The 21,286-nt window shown below is 32.0% G+C and overlaps 4 protein-coding genes and 1 long non-coding RNA gene across 6 annotated transcripts; 3 read left to right on the top strand and 2 right to left on the bottom strand.

Annotated features, from left to right (window-relative positions):
• The first annotated feature begins 292 nt into the window (after positions 1-292).
• LOC100865767 (Arylalkylamine N-acetyltransferase-like 7) lies at positions 293-2,690 on the top strand. The gene is made up of 3 exons (XM_003690357.4): positions 293-601; positions 794-1,063; positions 1,661-2,690. Exons 1-3 carry the CDS (start codon positions 293-295, stop codon positions 1,817-1,819), a joined length of 738 nt encoding a protein of 245 aa, XP_003690405.2. The 3' UTR covers positions 1,820-2,690.
• A 54-nt stretch (positions 2,691-2,744) lies between these two features.
• Positions 2,745-5,390, bottom strand: LOC100869734 (cytoplasmic 60S subunit biogenesis factor ZNF622). Its single transcript, XM_003690310.4, has 2 exons — positions 3,454-5,390; positions 2,745-3,370 (listed from the first exon to the last, which is right to left on the bottom strand). The coding sequence occupies exons 1-2, from the start codon at positions 4,109-4,111 to the stop codon at positions 2,892-2,894; spliced, it is 1,137 nt and encodes a 378-aa protein (XP_003690358.1). The 5' UTR covers positions 4,112-5,390; the 3' UTR covers positions 2,745-2,891.
• LOC147658780 (uncharacterized) lies at positions 5,306-19,210 on the top strand. 2 transcript variants are annotated; one of them, XM_086905517.1, is made up of 3 exons: positions 5,306-5,441; positions 17,943-18,267; positions 18,528-19,210. In XM_086905517.1, exons 1-3 carry the CDS (start codon positions 5,420-5,422, stop codon positions 18,565-18,567), a joined length of 387 nt encoding a protein of 128 aa, XP_086761643.1. In that variant the 5' UTR covers positions 5,306-5,419; the 3' UTR covers positions 18,568-19,210. The 2 variants fall into 2 exon arrangements, with proteins under 2 accessions (XP_086761643.1, XP_086761645.1); XM_086905519.1 differs by lacking the exon at positions 5,306-5,441 and adding an exon at positions 12,604-12,974.
• Positions 11,541-13,874, bottom strand: LOC147658781 (uncharacterized). The gene is made up of 3 exons (XR_015291401.1): positions 13,716-13,874; positions 13,331-13,441; positions 11,541-13,224 (listed from the first exon to the last, which is right to left on the bottom strand). It is a non-coding gene; the product is annotated as an uncharacterized LOC147658781 (long non-coding RNA).
• On the top strand, positions 18,528-20,970 carry eIF5 (eukaryotic translation initiation factor 5). Its single transcript, XM_012490346.3, has 3 exons — positions 18,528-20,011; positions 20,105-20,290; positions 20,372-20,970. Exons 1-3 carry the CDS (start codon positions 18,956-18,958, stop codon positions 20,492-20,494), a joined length of 1,365 nt encoding a protein of 454 aa, XP_012345800.1. The 5' UTR covers positions 18,528-18,955; the 3' UTR covers positions 20,495-20,970.
• Positions 20,971-21,286: the final 316 nt, after the last annotated feature.

Here is a 21,286-nt window from a genome sequence, read left to right as displayed (position 1 = left end):
TTTCCGTTTAAATTCTTTATCTATCATCATTCTATCTCTCCTATAATAATTAGAAAATATCTATTCATCTTATAGAATTTCATAAAAAATTATATTTTTAATTTATTTTATTAATAACGGGAAATAAAAATTAAATGTTTATTAAATTTCTTATTTTTTATACTTATAACTATAGACATCTTAAAGATAACTTGCGATATTATTAGCGCGATTTTCCTGAAATAATTAAAAAGAATGTCATTATAGATAATCATTATAGATAGTAAATTTCTTGAACTAGGTCAATCAATATATGAACCTTTTCCCATATGAGTCAACTCTCCCTACTAAAGATAGTGCGCGTGTGGAAAATCCTTTCAGTGCGCGGAAAATTCGTGCCACCCCAAAGATGTCGTCTGATCATTTAACAGTCGTGGATGTTCCAGAAAATCGCTTTGATGATGCGATCCATCATTTAAAGTGGAATTTCTTTTCTGACGAGCCTTTGAATCATGCAGTAGGGCTATGTGAAAAAGGAGAAAGCCAATTCGAATTGGAAAGACATTGTTTGCTTACTTTAAAGCAGGGATACTCAAGGATGCTGGTGAATCAAAATGGAATGGTAAGCTGAATTAAAGAAAACGAATTTTTTCTATCTTTTTCTTTTACAATAAAGAAACAATTATATACTTTTGGTCAACTGGATTTATTTTATACGTTATAAATATCTCATCGATGAAGCAATGTTTTTCTATGATATATATAGACCTATGAACGTTTAGTTCATTGTCGATCATAAGTACTGTCCTATCAGATAGCTGGTATGGCTTTGAATGGTATCTTGAAGAAGGGAGAACGAGAAGAAGCTGAACGTCGTCTCGCAGAATTAAATGATAAAAAATTTAAAATAATCTTCGGGCTCCTCTACAAAGTTAACGAGAAAATTGATCTTTTTTCTAAGTACAATGTAGATGAATTATTCGAATGTCGAATACTTAGTATAGATGAGAACTTTCGTGGAAAAGGTTTGGCGAACATACTAATGGCAGACAGTATAGAAACTGCAAGAAATGCTGGCTTCAAGGTAATTCTAATCATTTATAATTGTAATAACTTTTTCAAAAAACGATACATAATTTTGTATGATAAATGTTGTTAAAGCATGCATTCAAATTCGATGGAAAATCTTTTTAGAACTACTGTAACCCTCCGTAATCCTTATTATTCCTTATCGAAAGCTTTCATTAATTTTACGGCTATTCTTCAAATTCAATTATAAGTTGCAAAAATTTATTTAATGAATATTGCTTTTTTATACATAAATGTTAAATATATAAATTATTAAATCTAATATTTTAAAATGATATAAAAAATTTATTAGAAACCAATAAATTTATTAAAAATGAAAAAAGAAGATTTTATGTATCTGCTTGTGCAGCACGATCTGGCGTGGTCGTTTGGTGAAAAGTTCACATTATATTTTTGTTTCAGCATGTTCTTCGATTAATATGCATGGGATGATTTTCGTTTATCAAGATGTAAAATTACAATGCACTCATTACTTTCTCGAGAGGTATATTTGCACGCAGTGTACTTCATACCAAGTGTATGTAAATGTTTGTGTGCTTAATTTATTATGATGACACTAAAATATGATATTCAAATTGTTATATGTTCGCAGGTTTTTAAAGCTGATGCTACAGGAATGTTTTCGCAAAAAGTATGCTTGAAACATGGTTTCCAAGTTGAGGCGGAGATTCTGTATACAGATCTCGATGAATCAATCAGACCAACACCTCCTCATGAAGCTTTAAAGCTAATGGTGAAGATATTGAATTAAAAATATAGTGAGAAACGAAATTTAATGTTAATCTTGAAAAATCTTTAATAAGCAGACAAAGATATTACGAAAGAGCAGTAGTATAAACTATGTGTATCGTTGTGTGACAATAATACGTCTCTAATGTATGTTGTCTCAAAGACGCATTTATGAAGTTCTTACATCCAATTGCAAGGCGAATCGTATGCCTCTCTTAGAAAATATTAACGATTTGAGGCATAGATTATTACTCCTTGTCTGTGTTCTGAATGGTGTGCTGTTATTAAGAAAAAAATAAATAATATACTTATATATTATATAAAATATATATATATATATATTGAGTTGACAAATGCAAGAATGAAAATCCATTTAATATTTTCTTCATTGGACTTTTGTTCTGCATTCTGCTAATTCAAAACGAAACAAAGTGCTCTAATTTATGTAGTAAAAGATGTACGAACAAAATAATTATCTCTTCGTATGTGGCAAAGAAATATATCAACGATAGAATCTGAAACTGAAATAATGTGTCAAATGTTGTAATTTGACATTTGTTAACTCTCTAGTATATTTCTATAGTTCGCTGGTGGTAAACTGAAAGTATATTGTATATGTACACAATAAACAACGTTGGAAGTGTTCGATTGTGTACGCATTTTTTTACAGCTACCAATAAAGACTAACAGAACACGGAATACTTCTTGATCCGTGTCTAACAATTTTTCGAAAATAGTGATTTAGCTCATGGTTACAGGAATAACTGGATGGGTCCATATGAGTATAGAATAATGTTACAAGAATTATTTTTGTTGATGTCACATGTTACGAAAATATATCACAAGTTATTTTGTAAAAGTATCTGCTAAATAAATATTACAGTTTATAATGATTAATGTCTAATAATATATCCTTTTAAATAATTTTAAAATATATTAAATACAAATTGTAATTAAATAAGTACAACTTTATTTCGATAATAGATATATAAATATGCGATGTAACAAGCAACAAAATTTTCCATAAAAATTATATAATTTAAAAAGGAATACAGTCTTGCAATAATATTTAAATATACACATAATAAGAAGACTTAAAAGTTCACTTGAGGTCTAAAATGTTTTTGCAATTTATTTGCCTTAAATTGTAATTGTGTAGAATATTTTGCCTGAATTCTTTGCATATACTTAATATCTCTGGCTTTTTTTACAACAGCCTCTTTCTCTGTTTCTGTCCATCCTAAAGCTCTATATTGTGATAATACTTTACGTAATTTTGTACTTTTTGATATTGCAACTGCTCTATTTGGATTCAAATTTTGTTTATAATATCTTAATAAAGATCTATGGCCAATAATATTTCCAGATGGTAATATTAGCTGATAATCACTATCATCTAATTCTGGTATTTCAATTTCTGCATCTGGATCACCAGATTCTGCATCAGGATAACTAGATGAATAATCATAATATTTTGCATATTCTACAAGTGAATCTCCTTCATGCAACATTTTACAATGACCTTTGTCAATCATATGTGCTCTGGCAGCCTCAGCACTTTGAAAACATCTTCCTGTTAATTTATTATATTAATATATATATATATTTTTTTTAATTTTCTAATAACAATAATAAATAAAATTTAAATTAACTTACCAGAATTATTACACCAAATACACATATATCCAGCAATAATTTTTTCTCCAAGATATTCAAGTAAACCTTTAATATCTATACAATATTCAGGATCTGGTATAAAGAATGAATGTGCAATTGTCATATGTTTTAAATTCTTTACTAAAGATCTACTATGATGATTGCAAAACAAACAATTATTATTTGTAACTGGATTTTCAATATCTTCAATCCACTCATCAGAATCTATAGATTCAATATCAGAATTTGTTTCTCTTAGCTGTTCCTTGGAAACTTTTTCATTTATATTTTTTTTACTAATAAAATCTTCCGAAGGACCATCATCACTGAGATCTTCATTTACAATTTCAGAAGAAATATTTTGTTTTATATATTTTTCCTTGTGTTTCTTTGATAATAAATGATTTTCATATTGATTTCTAGTGTTGAAATTCTTTCTACATATTTTACAACTCATTGTTTCTTCTTCTCTTTCTTTGTCATCTTTATTTCTTTGCGCAATTACTTTTTTTTGAAATTCTTCAGCAGATACAGGGGGTAATTCAGCTACTTTTCTCTTTAAATTATATCTATGCCAATCTGATTTGTAATGTTGTCTTTGTATTTCCAAATCTTTAAATGCTACGCGACATGTGATACAAGTAAACGGTGAAGTCATTTTTTTTAGTACGTTTCAACAAACCAAAAATTAACAAAATCTAACAATTTTATAAATCTATTTTTCTTAATCATTCAAAATTGTATAATAATTTTATAATAAACTTTTAATATAATTCATTTATCACAATATAAATTTATATAGATCATAATACAAATATTAATAATTATGAATAAGTGTATACATGTAAAAGAAAGTAAAATACATCACGTGCACAATTGCGTTTTATACTAATATTAAGGTTATGTTAATACAGATACCGATTAATATAGTATTATTGCAATTAATGAAAATATTACATAAAAATATTATAAATATATATAAATTTTTATAATATTATATAAAAGAATTTTTTTTTATAAAATATCGATAAATCATACATGTATTTGATTTTAGTAGTAATTTTATGAAAAAATAAATCTATAAAAAATTTCATTTTATAAAACGAATAAGTTTAATATTATTAATCATTTTTCAATTGCTATTAAGAAATTAAAAAATAATATCAAAATTTATCTACAAACAATTTTTTTCTATTTCCTTTAATAGGATTTTACATTGAATACTTTATATTAATATTTTATAACTTCATCATTTAAACATAGATCTTAATTTACAATTAGACGAGATTATCATACTACTATCATTTTTTTAAATTGGATTTTTATAAATAAGATTTTTTTTTAATTTCTTTTTAATAAATAAATTTTTATATAATTTTATATAATATGTTGACAAAATAATTTCTATGATGAACATTAGAATAAAATTTTTATTAAAATAATTAAGAAATTGAACGAGAATAAAATCATTATCAATGATATCGTGTGCGATCACGTGAAGATTAAATAAAAAACGAATGCTTATGAAAAGATAGGGGTACTTCACTTTCATATATGGGGAGTCACAAATTTTGTTTACGGCCCTGGTTTCGAGGATCATTTGCAGTTGTATTCAGGCAGTAGCAGTCTCAGAAGCCGGAACGTTTCGTGTGCACGTCGTGAGCGAAAAAGTTACGCACAGCACATAAAGTTGAGAAGAATCGGCAAACAAATAGTTATTTGACAACAGGAATACTTGTCATCAAACGAAAAAAGGAATTGAGCAAGCAAAAGTATTGACACAGTGTCACGTCTACGCGACTGACTATTTCAACGACCGACTTTCGTAGGCGACATCGTAGAAAGACGTAAAACGAGACACTGGAGTGCACCCGACAGGGCGATCCATCTGTCTCGATACACTCACGAATACCCGTTCAATTTTTACGCTAGAAGGCGGCCGTCCAGCAGGGCGATACCATTTTATATGACTTTTCTTCGACGTCAAGGTGAGTGAAACCAGAGCATGATAGCAACGGCAATGTCCTATCTGGTATCATTTCGTTGCTTCTGACGCTAATTTTAGCGACCAGCCATTTTGAACACGAGAACGTGCTCGATTCATGAGCAATTTATGTTCAACGGAAATTAACGCTTTCTTATATCTTTTTTGTTTTTATATCTTCTTTCACGAATACATGCCATACTATCTTTTTTCTTTGTCTTTTCCTAGTTGCATTATCTTTCATGTCCAATAACGTAATGTTGGATCGATATTGCTTACCGAATTATTGAACACACCGAAACGGATGGTTTCGTCGTCGAGTAAACTATGAGATTGCGATAACTTGCGTATAACGTAATATTCTGATGAATCATTTTTTAGTTTTTAATGGTTATAAAAACAAGTGAACGAAATCTAAAAAATACATCATCGAAAAATCTAAATGTAACTAAATCTAATTTTTATAATATTTAATTTTTTAAAAATAGTTAAATTAAAATTATATCTAAATTTTAAAATTTATTTCTTGTATTTTTTATTTGCACATATTATTCTTACGTAGTTTATAAAATGCAACGTCATCTACTGATTAAAAATTATAATAAATTATTCTACAAAAAAATATCTATTTTTTAAATTAACCGGTATGTTTCAAAAATGTGTTTTGACTTAAGTATTATGATAAAAATAATGTTATGTATTTTTTATGAGTTCGATTCGATTAAAAATTTTCCATTATAGTGCAATATGTTAATATTGATTCAAGTTGAACATATTGTTTGTAAAGAATTTGTAACGTTGAATATCCGTATGTTTTGTACGCTTATCACGATCGATCATGTTCATTCGATATAAAATCATAATTTTTGTGCGTTCGAATGTTCACCGATCCAGATTTGATGAAGTATATAGCGAATGATTTCTTAAAATAGATTGGAAAAGCTATATAAATTATCATAGGTTACAACATTCGTTTCTTTTTATTTTATACAAATAAGAATTATCGAAAAAAATTTTTATTTTTTTGTAAATGTAATTCATATGCTTTTTTTGTTGTAAATATCATTAATAAAATATTTCTATTTTAGAATTTTTTGAAATATTAGGTAAAAAAACATGTTAAAATTTATCATTTCGATATTATTCTTGTCTTTTTCTATTGGTTATAGATAAATTTTTTTTTCAATTCTATGTATTATTCAGATTTAAGTAATCTAAGAAGACGTTTTTATCTACAATGATGCATATTTAGATTTTTTCTATTTCATTTTTTTATAATTGAAAAATAGGTAATGGCTACAACATTTACATTATATTTATGAAAAGTATATAATACTATAAAATATAAAAAGTTTTTTTGTGTTGATTATTATGTCTATATTCGATAAAAAAATTTTATTATTTTTGGATTGAAAGAAAAAATAATTCACTATAAGATACATTCACAATTTTTTAAAAAATCTTATAACATTATTTATAAGATTATCGACATTTAAATAATTTCTGTTGAAAAATTTGTAATTATAGAAGAATAATCTCTAAAATATAAATATAATTTTTTATAGATAATTTTCATTTCTTATATATCTAAAATATACAAAATTGTATCCATGAAGAAAAAATTACTGTAAAATCATTTTGTTGAATGTATTTATATTTATTTGATATCTCAATATCTCAATTATTTATTTGAAATTGATATGGCGTAAAATCATAGAAAGTTAATATTTAATTTGATATTTGCTCTTTTCTAATAATATTTACATTTTGATGTCACTTTGACTTGATTTAGATTTAAATTGACCGTTTCAATTTTACTTTGTTTGGGTAAATATTTTATATTTTCTGAATTCCATTTTAAACATTGAACTTACATATTTTTAACTAATATATATAATCAATTTTTAATTTTCTTAATTGCAATTCAATGAATTATGAATTAAGTTAAATCATTTCAATAAAAACTATATGAATCATCTTTTTTTGAAAAGTATTAATTCTATTGGTTTAAAAATTTTAATTTTTATTTTTTATTATTTAATTTCATTTTATTTTTATTATAACAAATAAAAATTAATAAACATGAAATTAAAATGTTATTCTTTAGAAAGATAAATTTAGAAAAAATAACATTAGTAATATCCATTTTCTATTATATATATATATATATTATTTTGCTTCATATATATATATATATATCATATATATCATTAATAGATATAAAAAAGATGTTGATGTTAATCTATAATTTTAATTAATTTTAATTTCTTTTTTTGTTTTTTTTTTTTGAAAAAAATTGAGAAAATATATTTAATCTATATTTAAAAATTTAGAAATAGAAAAAGAAGAAAAAAATAAATTCATATATTTATCGATAAAATTGAATTGTTGATTTTATGAAATTTATTCTTTCTTTATATGTGAGAAAAACGTGCGTCTTATATATCCGGTGCTATTTTGTTCCAGCGTTATATGGTATTCGATCATCAGAACACGAAACTCTTGGTTTCGAAAGAGATTCCTCGAACAGAGTCCGTTGTAATCCGACCTTTCGCTCCCTTCGTATACGTTCGCCTTATTTTTTCCATTTATCTGTGGCTTAAGATGGCCTGTTGTGACCTGTAAGCATAGCATGCATAGCTGTTCGATAGCGATGCAAAATAATACCTCTTAATCAGTTTCTCTCGGTGCTTCAATGGTTCTCAAACGATACTTCGATATCGAAGCCGATTTCCTTTTATTGTTTAAACTGAATAAAGCGAGGAAAAAGAGAATAATTTATCGTTTTTTTAACATTTTCAACATAGTAAATCTATGCCTGGCCAAGACTGTGGTGTGTCCATAATCTCATTTTCTTGTCGATTTGAGTTCAATAATCTCGTGAATCGTACAAATCCTGTTCGAGAGTCTCTGGAAAGTCGGTGTGAACGACTTCCACTCAAAGGGAAGCGGTCATCGAGGATCGACGAGTAGATAATTAGGCCGTTTATCGAACAGCTTGTCGAATGTATGTATTCCGCTTAATTTAATCAAGCGAGATGAACAATCGTCTTCTCTTGTTGGATGCTTCGAAATTTGTTATTTGAGATTATTTATATTACGGATATATTGAAATTAAGTAAAAATTTTTTCCAATTTAACTAATTTATATACAAATGTTATATTTTCAAATCTAATTATCATGAATAATTTGATCTGTATCAAGCTGTAAGATTCACTCGTCAGACAGATGTTTATTTCATTCTTTTGCATATGAAATGTTCTTACGACGAGTGAAAGTCGGTAGTGAAAATTTTTCAGTCTCTCGAAACTACGATTAGAATCGATCTTGATCGACTTCGTTACATGCTACAACCGTTTTCGTGTGTCAAGTTCGTATAATACGATCCTCAAGATCGTCATTAATCGCTCGCAGGAATTTTCTTGCGCTTCGAATTCGCATTGTTCTTCCTTCTCGCGTTACCCACTGTAATTGATTCGATTTTATTCTATGCTATCACATCGTTTCATTTCCGTTTTCCCCTCATTCTGTTTTTTAATGCTATCTTTAAATTTTTAACTTGTGAATTCAAATTTTTCATTCTTCCTCATACTGAATTCATGAATTCTTGAATTATTTGAAATTTTTGTATTATAATTAAATATATTCGCATGTATCAGAGATACTTAAATATCCAAATAAAAAACTTGAATACCGCTCAAATTTTGACGGTAAAACATGGCATGTAACCCGAGTTACGAATATAAAATTGATACGTCTCGTACTAGAGTAAACTCGTAAAACTTGTCCTCGCCTTTCGTTTGTTTTTTTCAAGTTCTTGACCGTGACTCAGTTGGTCTGAAGTCAGTTAAAAAGAAATTGTACATAATAATGTTATTTTTAATCTCTTTATATATAAAATTTCGAAAAGAAAAAAAAAAAAAAAAAGAAAAGAAAGAAAAAAATTTGTTCAACTTTTTTCTCATTTTTTCGTTATAATTTTTTAAATTTAACGTTTTCTTTTACGATTTTACCCTTTTTTTTCTTCGTTGATTTTTAATCGAGTGCATAATTAATGATGCACGAGAGATTTTTCTCGTGTAAAGGAACGATGCTTATTCCGGCATGCAAATTTTATTCCAGCAATATTGCAAAAGATTTGCATCAGATTTAAGTTTTGCGGTAATTATATACGTAATAACGATTATTATGCCGAAGCTAAAGCGGCGAAAAAACGTTTGAGAAATTTTCATAGTTTATTTTCAATTTTTAAACGAAGCGGTTTTTGCATTTAAGCCAAAAAAAAAAAAAATTACGTTGCGTGGAAAATACATAACAATTGAAGAGATTCGAGTGATTTGTGTATCTATAAATTATGTCACGATGTTTCATACAGGGGTGACAGAGCAACACTCGTAAATGTCAATTTTCAATTACTATACATCTTCTATTTCTCGTTAATAAACACGATAAATTAAATCACGTAACCGACAAATACGATGAAATTTTGGTTTACAAAATATCGAAATAGAAAAAATATATGAAACCCGATATGCAAAGATGATTAATAAGCCGGATTCTAATGTTAGAATCGTGAGAAAGAAACGGAAAGTGTGACCTTGGCCCAGACTATAGTACGCTGTGCAAAAATAGTTCGTACACTGTATGTCCACCGGAAGTTCCGTGTGAATTAGCATAGAGCTATTCGTTTCGTTGCGTCATTTTCGGGAATGCTCGAAATCATAGTTACTTGATCGATGCAATTTCCACGTTCCACGTTCCCTCTACTTCCTGTGTCCTTAACACCAACGATTGATTTTCCTCTCAAAAAAATTTCATGCTTGCGTCGAACGAATTTTTTTTTCGAATCGATAGTAGTTCCTTAACGCGAATCGCGTCACGAATAGATATTCGATTGATCCCGTAAAAACGGGATATTTGATGCGCGACTTAAACTTTATACGCCAAGCGTATTCTGTCATTTATTTTGTGGATAATATTGCAATTTCCTTTATATGAATCATCTTATTCAATGTAATTCTATATATATATGAATCATGTATACACACGATATATTACACAATTCAGTCTACGAATAAAATAATACTATATAATCCCTCTTATATGGATTATCTCGTATTATTACATTCACGATATATACACAATGTAATTTATTCTATACAGATAGGTCATATATTATAGTTCGTGTATCCACTTTACACGAATCTTTTTATACATGTATGATTTTACACGGATCATTTTGTGAATACAGAGTTACACAATTCGCGATGCAATCGCGGAATACTATTTAATACGCGTAGAATAACAATTGCAAATTGTATTGCAATTGCACCACGAACTGGAGTTTACGAGTACTGATGATATTTACGTTTATACTTCACGATCGGTACATACGATTTACAATTATCAAGGGATGGAAGTATCAAAACTCTTTGTAAACACTTTTGATGTAATTTTCAATTTCGAATTTAAATTTACTTTTTTTTTTCTTTTTTTTTAAATTAATCGCATTATTCGTATCCAACGTATCGAAGGCATAGTTTTTAAGCTCTATTATCCCCATTCAACGCGAAAGAGTTGTGGTACCAATTTTTTTTTTACATTTTCTTTTCGCTAATGTTCTTACTTCCTCCTCCTCTTTGTCATTTCGATTAATTCATTTACATGTGTTTTCGACATGAGTCGCGATCGTACATCTAAACTCACATGCACTTGCGATATAACTGTATCGCCTATAATGAAACGATTTCGTGGTTGCAGGTTGAAGGAAACGACATTTGCATAGGGGAGTTTGCATGCCGTGTTTTATCACCATCAGAATCTGTCTCGGTTGCAATGCGTCTTTGCGCGATACGATTTGTGTACGATCTAGCCTTGCCCGAAACTTCGAATCCTCGAAAGATCGATCGATGAGCAGAAAATGCATAATGCATACTACCCATTCGTTCTATAATATGCAGAATGCATAACCGCCTAATCTGTTGCACGAATGCGGCACCTTTCGTTCCATCGGACTCGAAAATTTTCAAGAATCTTCATCTCACTCTGCAATTTTCGCAGTTACGATTTCGATAATGAATAGGATTTGTCATAGACAATAAATTTGAAAATGATTTTTTTATTGATTTTTACGATCAAAGATAGGACGATAAATCCAACGCGATTTACAGAGAGAATTTCGTATTCTCGACGCACGCACTCGTAATATATTTTCCTGAATCCGTTATGCAATGAATATGCAAATCGATCGAATCATTTTTCTTTTGCTCGTGTTTTTTTTTTCCCGCAGTAAAAACCTGATTTTCCTTTTGAAACTCAGAAACTACCGCTAGTGCAGGATTTTTTAATTATAGCTTTAATCAAACGGTTAACGTTCTTCTATTTTTGAAAATGCAATGCATCTCATTAGATTCGATCCAAAGTAACTTAATGATTTTTTTTTTTCTTTTTTTATGTCGCATCAATTTCTAGAGTCATCGCAGGAAATGATTACATTATTTGATTTATCAATTTAGTATCGTTTGTGAAATCGGCTAAGCCTTGTATTTTCTTATTTTTTAAGCTGTTTTTGAGTGTGATTTCTAATTTGTGTTTATAGAATCACGCTCCTCGCATCGAGCAGCTTTTTTATTATATCTGTATAGAAGTGTGCGATTCTGGAATACTTTTACAACGAAAAATGTATAATTGTTCGCCTCGAAATCAAACTTCAGATCAATAATTTTGTTCCCGAGCAAAACTGACCGATATCACCGATTCCGACGCCTCGTAAACGCTCTACGAGCAACATACACCCCAGCACAAAAAAGCCGATCGACGCACCGATTCTCACAAATCACTTTTTTTACTTCGTAAAAAACCGTAAAAATACTTGGAAAAAAGTACGCCGTGAAATTGGTCGCGCGTGGCTCCCGATCGAGCGCCACAAAGCTGTGGTGTGGGTTCAACGTACGGAACTCCCGGAAGTGTTGGGTTTATGGTTCTCCCGGTGTGTTGCGCGCTGTGGCGGCGAGGTGTGACCTTGCCTTCTGTCCGTAATCGCGAGAGAAATTGGTGGTCGGATCGGGCCAAGTTCCGATCAATATGCGGCGTATCCTCGGCTCGGTGGACGCGTGCGCGGCTCGCCAGCACCCGATCCGGGTGAGCGAGCGAGCGCGTACGACGAGGAGGAGGACTCGAGAGTTACGCCAGCCGGCACAGAGCGCCCGTCCAACACGCGTGTCGTCGTCGCGTTGTCGCCGAGTACCGAGTGTGTCCAACGCGTGTTCCAACTCCGCCTTTGCTAACAATAACAACAACGACAATAACAATCCAAACGCACCAATAACGATTAAAATTAGGCGGCCGACCTTCGCAACAGCCACGACGCGTTTTTTCTCGGCTACCACCGAGCGGAACCGGCCAGTTTAGACTCTTCCTCGATCTAAACTCTCTCTGGCGAGAGAGAGCCTCGAGGAAGAAGACGTAGGGACGAGCCGACCACCAGCAGTTGCAACCACGGTCGCAAATCACGACTTATGCGTCTGTACCGAGCAGGTAAAGATCGTACGAATACGCCTCCGCAGCCGCTCGATACTTCGACTCCTTCCTTCCTCGGGATTAGGTTGTTCCTCGCTTCTAGGAGCGAGCAGGGCATACCCCTCTCCATGAGGGGTTACGATTCAATTTTTCTCCTCGACTCCATCGTTTCGGATCTTGATCACAGACGATTCGGTCACCTTTGCTCGACCATATATGAAACGTATACGTCGGGTATATATTTATGTGGGACGACGTTTTCTTCTTCCTTTTTTTTTTTTACAATATGGTGAGAGAAAAACGGGGTTGGAATCTGAACACGCATGAGAGTGTTTCGAAGCAAGAAATTATCGTAATTATTACCGTTCCCTTACCAGCTTTTTGTTCATTGATCTGGGATCTCTTGAAATGTGCTATTATTCGTTGGCGTGGCCTGTTTGCGCATCGTGTCGTTCTCGGTGTACCTTCCATCTCGAGTAAGTAATCTTGAAAAAAATGGTAGAAAATTAAGGTTCTCTTAAAGCGTGCCATCCTCTGCTACTTTACTGCCGGTAATTTCTACGAATAGTTTCTCTAAAATAGTGATTCTAACGCGAATAGGTTCCGTTCGTTTAGCAAGTTTTTGATAAAAATTCATCTCGGAATTTATAAGTTTAACAGCGCTTCGAACCACTTGGAATCTTTCGCTCGAATCGCGATAAAAATTTCATCGCCACTCGGAAGAATTTCTTATTTTCGAATCAGCAATTATGATTATACCACCGTTAATCACTGTCGCAGTCGGTCGGTTTCCATTCATCGAGAATCTTCCGCGAGAGCCAGCCCCTTCTCTTCTCCTCTGTTTGCTCCATGAGTAGCGTAACGTGCATTGACGTGACCTCTTTGCGCACTCTGTGACACGATGCAACGTGACAAACTACACTCCTCCTTGCTTTCTCGTATCTGGAATACCACGAACTTTGTTCCTTGTACTATCTTATTCCGATCGTTACCTTAATTCGTCGTTCCATTGCAACGTGCATCGTTATCGTTAAAAAAATTTCATCTTATCGCATCGTAGTGGAAACGAAGCAGAGTACATTCCGTGCATTTATGGAAATATCACGATTTGTACAACACAGATTACGTTTCATCCTCGTTGTAAAATAGTCGAACAAGTTTTGCGTAATATCCAGCGTTAAGGAATCTCGATTCAATTTCAATACGAATTAATAAATTCTTCGTAGCTCTCGAACGATCTTGTGAAAGTTCGAAACTTTGAAAGATTAACTCGTTTAACTCGGAAAAAATTCCACGCGAGTAATAAATGTACGAGAGTCCAAGATACAGCACGCGAGTAATAATTATTATAATAAATGGATCTAACGAATTCGAATATTTTTATCGATCTGTTTTATCGATCGGATGTCTATTGATTCGTCAATTGATAAATCTATAATATAAACAATTGTATAAGAATGCAAATGGAAGAAGGAAGTGGGTGAACGTGATTCCCCTTTGAACAGTTCCTCTTACGTTATTCGGTTTCTCTTTATTTTCTTTTGTTTTTTTTTTTTTTTTTTTTGTAGCTACGATAGAATCTCGTATGTATTTAAATTCCATTTATAAGCAGTTTATAAGCAATTTTTTTTTTTTTTTTTTATTCAATTATGGTGGAACTTCACCGCACGTAATTCCAGTTACTTCACGAGAAAACGGGTTAGTCGTCGTTTCATTAACATTCTCGAGAATCCATGGAAAATTTAATTACACGAATACCGTTCGTTACTATACGACAACCAATTTTTTTTTTTACCAGACAGTTATTAACATACAAACACAAAATTATACCATTATGTGTGTAATTTCGAACAATTTTGATCCGTCAATTCTCCTTTTGGGGGAAAAAACTCGTTTAATAATCGACCAATATATTGAAAAAAAACGGCTATCGATGTGGAATAATACGGTTAGAATTCTAAGCTATTGTTATGTCGGATCGCTCGATATACACGCGAGAATATGAATATTTTAAAGGAAGACGTTGATAAAGTGTGGGAGAATAATCAATTCTCAAGGAATTTCGAATTTTTATGGACGAATATTTTTTTTCCAATCTTCTTAACTAAGCGATCATATATATATATATCAGTATACGTGCGAACGGATCTATAATTTTTTTAATTTAAATAATAAAAAATTTTATTATCATGTTTTGATATTGGAAATTAATGTTATTTATCGATTAATTATCGGTAGTTGAAGTTTCATTTTTTTTTCAAGCCGTACTTTATATCTTTTACGATTAAATTGTTTCACGTGTATACGATATTTATTCGATTTCTATGAAAATTGCAAAGAGTAAAACGTAATGACATATAGGAATCGATTATGCAATTTAGATATTTTTCTTTCCACATTTTTCGTTCGTTCAGAAAAATTGAAACGGTGTTTTTTTTAACGAAATAAAATGTTTCATTCACGATATTATTACGAAAAATTCGGTATTCGAAGCGATTGGTATTGGTTTTTTATCTTATCCAATCGAAGTGATTGATACGAATCGATCGACTATCTTTACACGAATATATCGCTGACGTATCTATATATGATGGATTATGTTCTGCTTTTACATAATAAGATAATTTTACGTTTCTTTCGCATCTATCGAAATGCAATCTCGCTTAATACGATAAAATCTCAGGTGGATATTATTCGATTTTTATCACAATTTAATTGATTTATTTATTTTTTTTATCCCCCCCTCCCCTCCCCTCCCCTCCCCTCCCCCTACTTTTTCACCTTTATCTCGTAATTATTATTATTACACCTTCAAATATTCTTCTAATTTAATTAGAAATTTAAAAATATAAATTTATGATTGTATAGGCTTTAAATGGATAATTTAAAAATAAACGACAATCAGAAGGGGAAATAATTACGAAAATGGAAATACGACGAAAGTAGCGATAATTCGTCCGCGAAATCACGAATTCGTTTTGAAACGAAGGAAAGCATAATCAACGCGAGAATTAATTTGCTGTGATTGTGATATGAAATATAAAAGGTTTCATTGTAAATTGCTGCGCTACGTTGTTCCGCAATTGGAGCGTGCACCGGTAAAATAACTTTACTCGGCGTCGTTGACTTTTGTGAAATCTCTCTTATTGTTCTTCCAAACTTAAATTGGTTTTTTTTTTCTCTCTCTCTCTCTTTTCTCAACATTCGATACCATTTCACGATATTTCGTAATATTATGTCACAAATTTTCATCCAATTCGTACCGCGCGAATTTCGGTTTCAAAACGGATAAAATAATTTCAGCCATCGCTTTTTCTGCGATATTCTACGTTTATTTTTTTTTTTCCAATTTTTTAACGTATATATTTTTATGAATTCGAAAGGATGACTTTGATTGATGCGTTATATATTCCGTATTGTTTGCATTGGACGTGTACATAACCGGAAGTGTTTCCACGGAAGCCTTGTTTGGCTTCGTATCGAGAATGATCGCTTCGATATTACAGTTAATAAGCAACCGCGATTTTTTTTCGTCGAATCTCGCGAAAACGTCACGCGGTCATGAAATTTGAGAAATTTTATTACAAAATTTTTACTATTAATCTTTTTAATTCTTCATACGAAAGAAATTTCGATTATAAATCGAAGGGATATAAATTTAATTTTAATGTCAGATGTTGCGACGATTTAAAAATTCGTGCTTAGCATCAAATCGTGTCTAATTAGACCGTATGAAAAAAATTGTTAACCGAAGATTTACGTAACGTATGAACACACGTTTGTCATTATAATATCTGTAATATCTGGAATGACAATCGTGGTCGCGTAAATGTTTAATAAGAAAATTCTATTAATATTTAAGTATATCTAAGTATCTCAGGGAAATTTTAATTTTATTAATTCGTTAATGAATGACTAATATAAAGTTGTAACGATGATTATCATTTTATTATTTTCACACGCAAGAAATATTTCAGTGAATTTTATTATTTCGATGTATTAAACTTGATTCTTGATTTCAAGAAATCAGAGATTTTAAATTCGAATAAGTACGATTACACGAATGTACGATTTAGATATACGATTTGCGTCGAAATCTAATAAAAATGGTTGAGCAAGAAGCCGAGAAGGAGGAAGAAAGATCCACAGACGAGTGGATCGACTTCTCCTCGTCATCCTCAATCGTCTTTTATCACCTTCCGCCGTTCGATTGTTCCATTTCTGATCGATGATGCTCGTCGAAGAATCTTCGTGACGTCGTTTCCGGTAGTGATACCTCGAGACGTTTCTCTTCGGCAGACCAAGTCCGCGTGTGACTTTCGCTATCATGATTTTCGCATGGTCGATCACCTCCGAGCATCGGCTGGACGATCGTTAAATCATCACAAGCTAAATGATATTAACACACCGGGCAAAATTCACGAACGATTGACGAACAAATCAATGCACAAATGATTCACAAGCCATATGCTGAAAATCATTTCCCGATGCTTCTATTTTGCGAACGATTTTAGCAGGCCTGACACTTCAATCATCTCTGTTCCTCGTGCGCGGATGGACAAGAAGAAAACTGTTCCTGAAAAGAAAAAAAATTTCTCATCTATGATCGTAAAGTGTAAAACGGGTCTCGATGTCTACGAGGCGTCCCACGTCTTCTTCGAATTGAGATGATTGGGTTCATTGAATGTAGGTTCGTTGTTGATGGTCTTTGATGATAGGGAGGTAAATCTCTTGTAATTTTATTTTAACCTTTTATTTTAGATGGTCAACAACTTTTTTATTAGGTATATATCTTTTATAAATTTTAATAATATCTTTAATATATCCTTTGAATTATAACAAGTTCGTGATTATTATTTACCTTGTTTTCTCTACGACGAATTGACGAATTGGTAATGAATTTCGATGTCGTCGTTTCATCTCTCTCTCTCTCTCTCTCTCTCTTATATTGAAACGAGATTAATCCGGTTTTCTTTCGCATTTCAGAAACATCCAGGATATCATCCAGAGGGAAAGGATCGGTGTACAGCAAAGGCGGCGGTAGTAGGACGTTGTCCAAGCGATTTCTAAACGGCAACATCATCACTTACGACCGGTCTAATCGTTCGTTACGAGCTACCTGTGAGTTAACCACACCAACCTGGTACCCAGGCTTTCTTAGGGGCACAAGCAACGGACAGGCAGCGTGTATGATCATTGAAGACTATCCCCCTCTGCCCACCAAACCGAGGCAATATTTGCATCAAGATACTACCCAACGATTTCTGAATCATCTAGTCCTGCCTAAGCACAGGACCTCAAAATTTTCCAGGTTGGCATCGATAGAATGCGTTTTTTATGCCCTGTTTATATAGGAATAATCGAAGATGAAAAAACGAAGGAAAAACGAATGTTTATTACAATTTTTTCTTCCTTTTAGGTGTTCAATATTCTTTTTAAGAAAATCTATTTCTAACTCTGTTATTATTACAATTATTACACTTTATATTTAGATTAGAAAATGTTGTATTTAAGAATAAAGAAGAAGAAAAAAAGACGAGTTAAATTCTAAAATATTTTATATATTTTTAGTAATAGGCATCGGAAGCTACAGCCGTTCAGAGAAACGTGACTGGTGTCAACGGATAGTGCGGCATACGTAACCGCAGACAACGAAAATCACCCTGACTCGACACGTAACGAGCTACCATCGGGTAGCCATTGCCTGGCAACGTCGCTGCACAGCAATCAAACTGCCGCTGGGAAACGTGGAAAGTAGATCCAGAAGGACGAGGACGAAAACGTTACCTACTTGAACGATAGAAAGATAGGGGCCAATAGAATCCAGAGAGAACGAGAGTGATCGACCAGAAAAAGCTTGGTAGCTTTCGACAATTCGACGCTTGCATCACCATTTGCCAACAACTCGTTTTCACAACGACGTCTCGTCAGAAATTGCTGTTGTCGCTTGGAGGGGATATTAATTTAGCAAGGAGCAAGAAGTGGAAATATCAATCACCATGGGGAGTGTCAACGTAAATCGTAATGTCAGCGATGCGTTTTATCGGTATAAAATGCCACGGATTCAAGCCAAAGTAGAAGGCAAGGGAAATGGTATCAAAACCGTGATCGTGAATATGGTTGATGTCGCGAAAGCGATTGGAAGACCTGCCACCTATCCTACTAAATACTTTGGTTGCGAGCTCGGAGCACAAACTCAATTCGATTTCAAAAATGAAAGATTTATAGTAAATGGTTCGCACGATGCTACAAAATTGCAAGATCTTTTGGATGGATTCATTCGCAAATATGTATTATGCCCGGCTTGCGATAATCCTGAGACCGAATTGATGGTCAGTTCGAAAAAAGGGACTATTTCACAGGGATGCAAAGCATGTGGTTATCACGGACTACTGGAAAGTAATCATAAATTGAACACTTATATTCTAAAGAACCCGCCGAGCTTGAATCCTGCTGTTCAAGGTAGTTCTTTAACTGAAGGTAAACGTGGGAAACGTTCAAAACGTGCGAATGGTGAAACAACTACTACTACAACCACTGCTACTGCTAATGGTGATCGATCTGGTTCTCCGGAAAACGATACCAACACCACCGATATCGTGGTCGAGGCTCCTGAAAAAATGGCGGATGAGAACGGAGATGATGATAATTGGGCAGTCGACGTGTCAGAGGAGGCAGTCAGAGCCCGTCTACAAGACTTGACGGACGGGGCAAAAGGAATGACCATCAGCGATGATCTTGACAAGACTGAAAAAGAGAGGATGGACATGTTTTATAAGTTAGTTAAATGTCGTCGCGACGCTGGGCAATTGGATAATCATAAAGAGCTGATCACAGAGGCCGAACGTCTGGAAATCAAGACAAAAGCGCCATTGATTCTGGCCGAACTACTCTTCGATCAAAATATTGCTGCTCAAGCTAAAAAGTATCGAGTACTTCTCCTTCGTTTTACCCACGATGATATTAAGGCGCAGAAATATTTAATTAGAGGAATTGAACAAGTAATAGCACTGCATAAAGATGCTTTGATGCCGAAAGTACCTGGCATTTTAAAGGTAAAACAAATTATTGATATATTCATCATTAATCGTTTATATAATTATTATATTTTAAATGAAAAATCATAATGATCCTTATTGTTATTCTAGCTCTTTTACGATGCTGATATTTTGGAAGAAAAAGCATTATTCGAATGGTCAAACAAAGTGACTAAAAAATACGTATCAAAAGATTTATCCCAAGAAATTCACGATAAAGCTGCACCATTTTTAACTTGGTTACAAGAAGCAGAAGAAGAGGATTCTGAACCAGAAGAAGAAGACGATGATTTGGAGGTAAAGTGTTTGCTTTTTAATTATATTCATCTCAAATTATAGTAATTAATTTCTTCCTTTCTTTGCTTTTTATTATAATAGATTGAATACGACGATAGAGCCAAACAATCACTAAAACCACAAGAGTCACCCCCTATGCAGAAGCCTGCTGTAGTCAATGAAGACTCGGATGACGAAGATGATTTTGATATTGATGCCATTTAAAAAGATGCTCAGTAGTCGGACATAAAAAAATAGAAGAAGAAGAATAGAAAAAAATATGTCCGATAAATGATGACGAACGATTATTTCTCACACGATACAAAGAGTCGCAATGCAATGTATTATAATATAGCATTTTGTTATTTTAGGCCAAGAAGTGATTATGAATGCCATTATATATATATGAGAAATTTTAACTGTTCCCAAGTTAGCAATATTTATCTGTACCGTAACACTTTTAATTGTTTTTAATAAGGCGATTACGAATTACCTATACATTATTCCTAATTAATTATTGAGAGATTTAAAAAAAAAAAAAAAACAGATGCTTCTATACATTGATATGCATCTATTTTAGAAGAAATAAAATATTGATAGTTCTCTGCCGTTATTGGGAAGTTGGCCTGCTAAAAGCGTTCTCTATTGTATCTATTTACTATTCAAATAATAATTATTCAAATAAATATGGTTTACCGCAATATATCGTTTTTTATATCATTTCTAAAGTATTTCCATGACTTATTTATTTTCTCGAATTAAAAAATGGATATTACAAATAACAGATTTTATTTAATTTTTTTCTTTTACTATGATTCCTCAATGATTTATATAAAAATATTGCACGTGTTATGAATTAGAATTTTAATTGTAGATATTTTTAAATAGATGTTATAACATTATGATTATTTAATAAATTAATTATTATACGGATATTATTCATAGTTTACAGATATAACAGTCGTTAAAGCGATAAAAAACTACGAATGTTTTAATTATTGAAAACATAAATTTAAA

The sequence above is a fragment of the Apis florea genome, unplaced genomic scaffold, assembly GCF_048593485.1.
Source record: "Apis florea isolate Af1SG1 unplaced genomic scaffold, ASM4859348v1 contig_1615_pilon, whole genome shotgun sequence".
NCBI lineage: Eukaryota > Metazoa > Arthropoda > Insecta > Hymenoptera > Apidae > Apis > Apis florea.
This window is presented reverse-complemented; position numbering and strand designations above follow the sequence as displayed.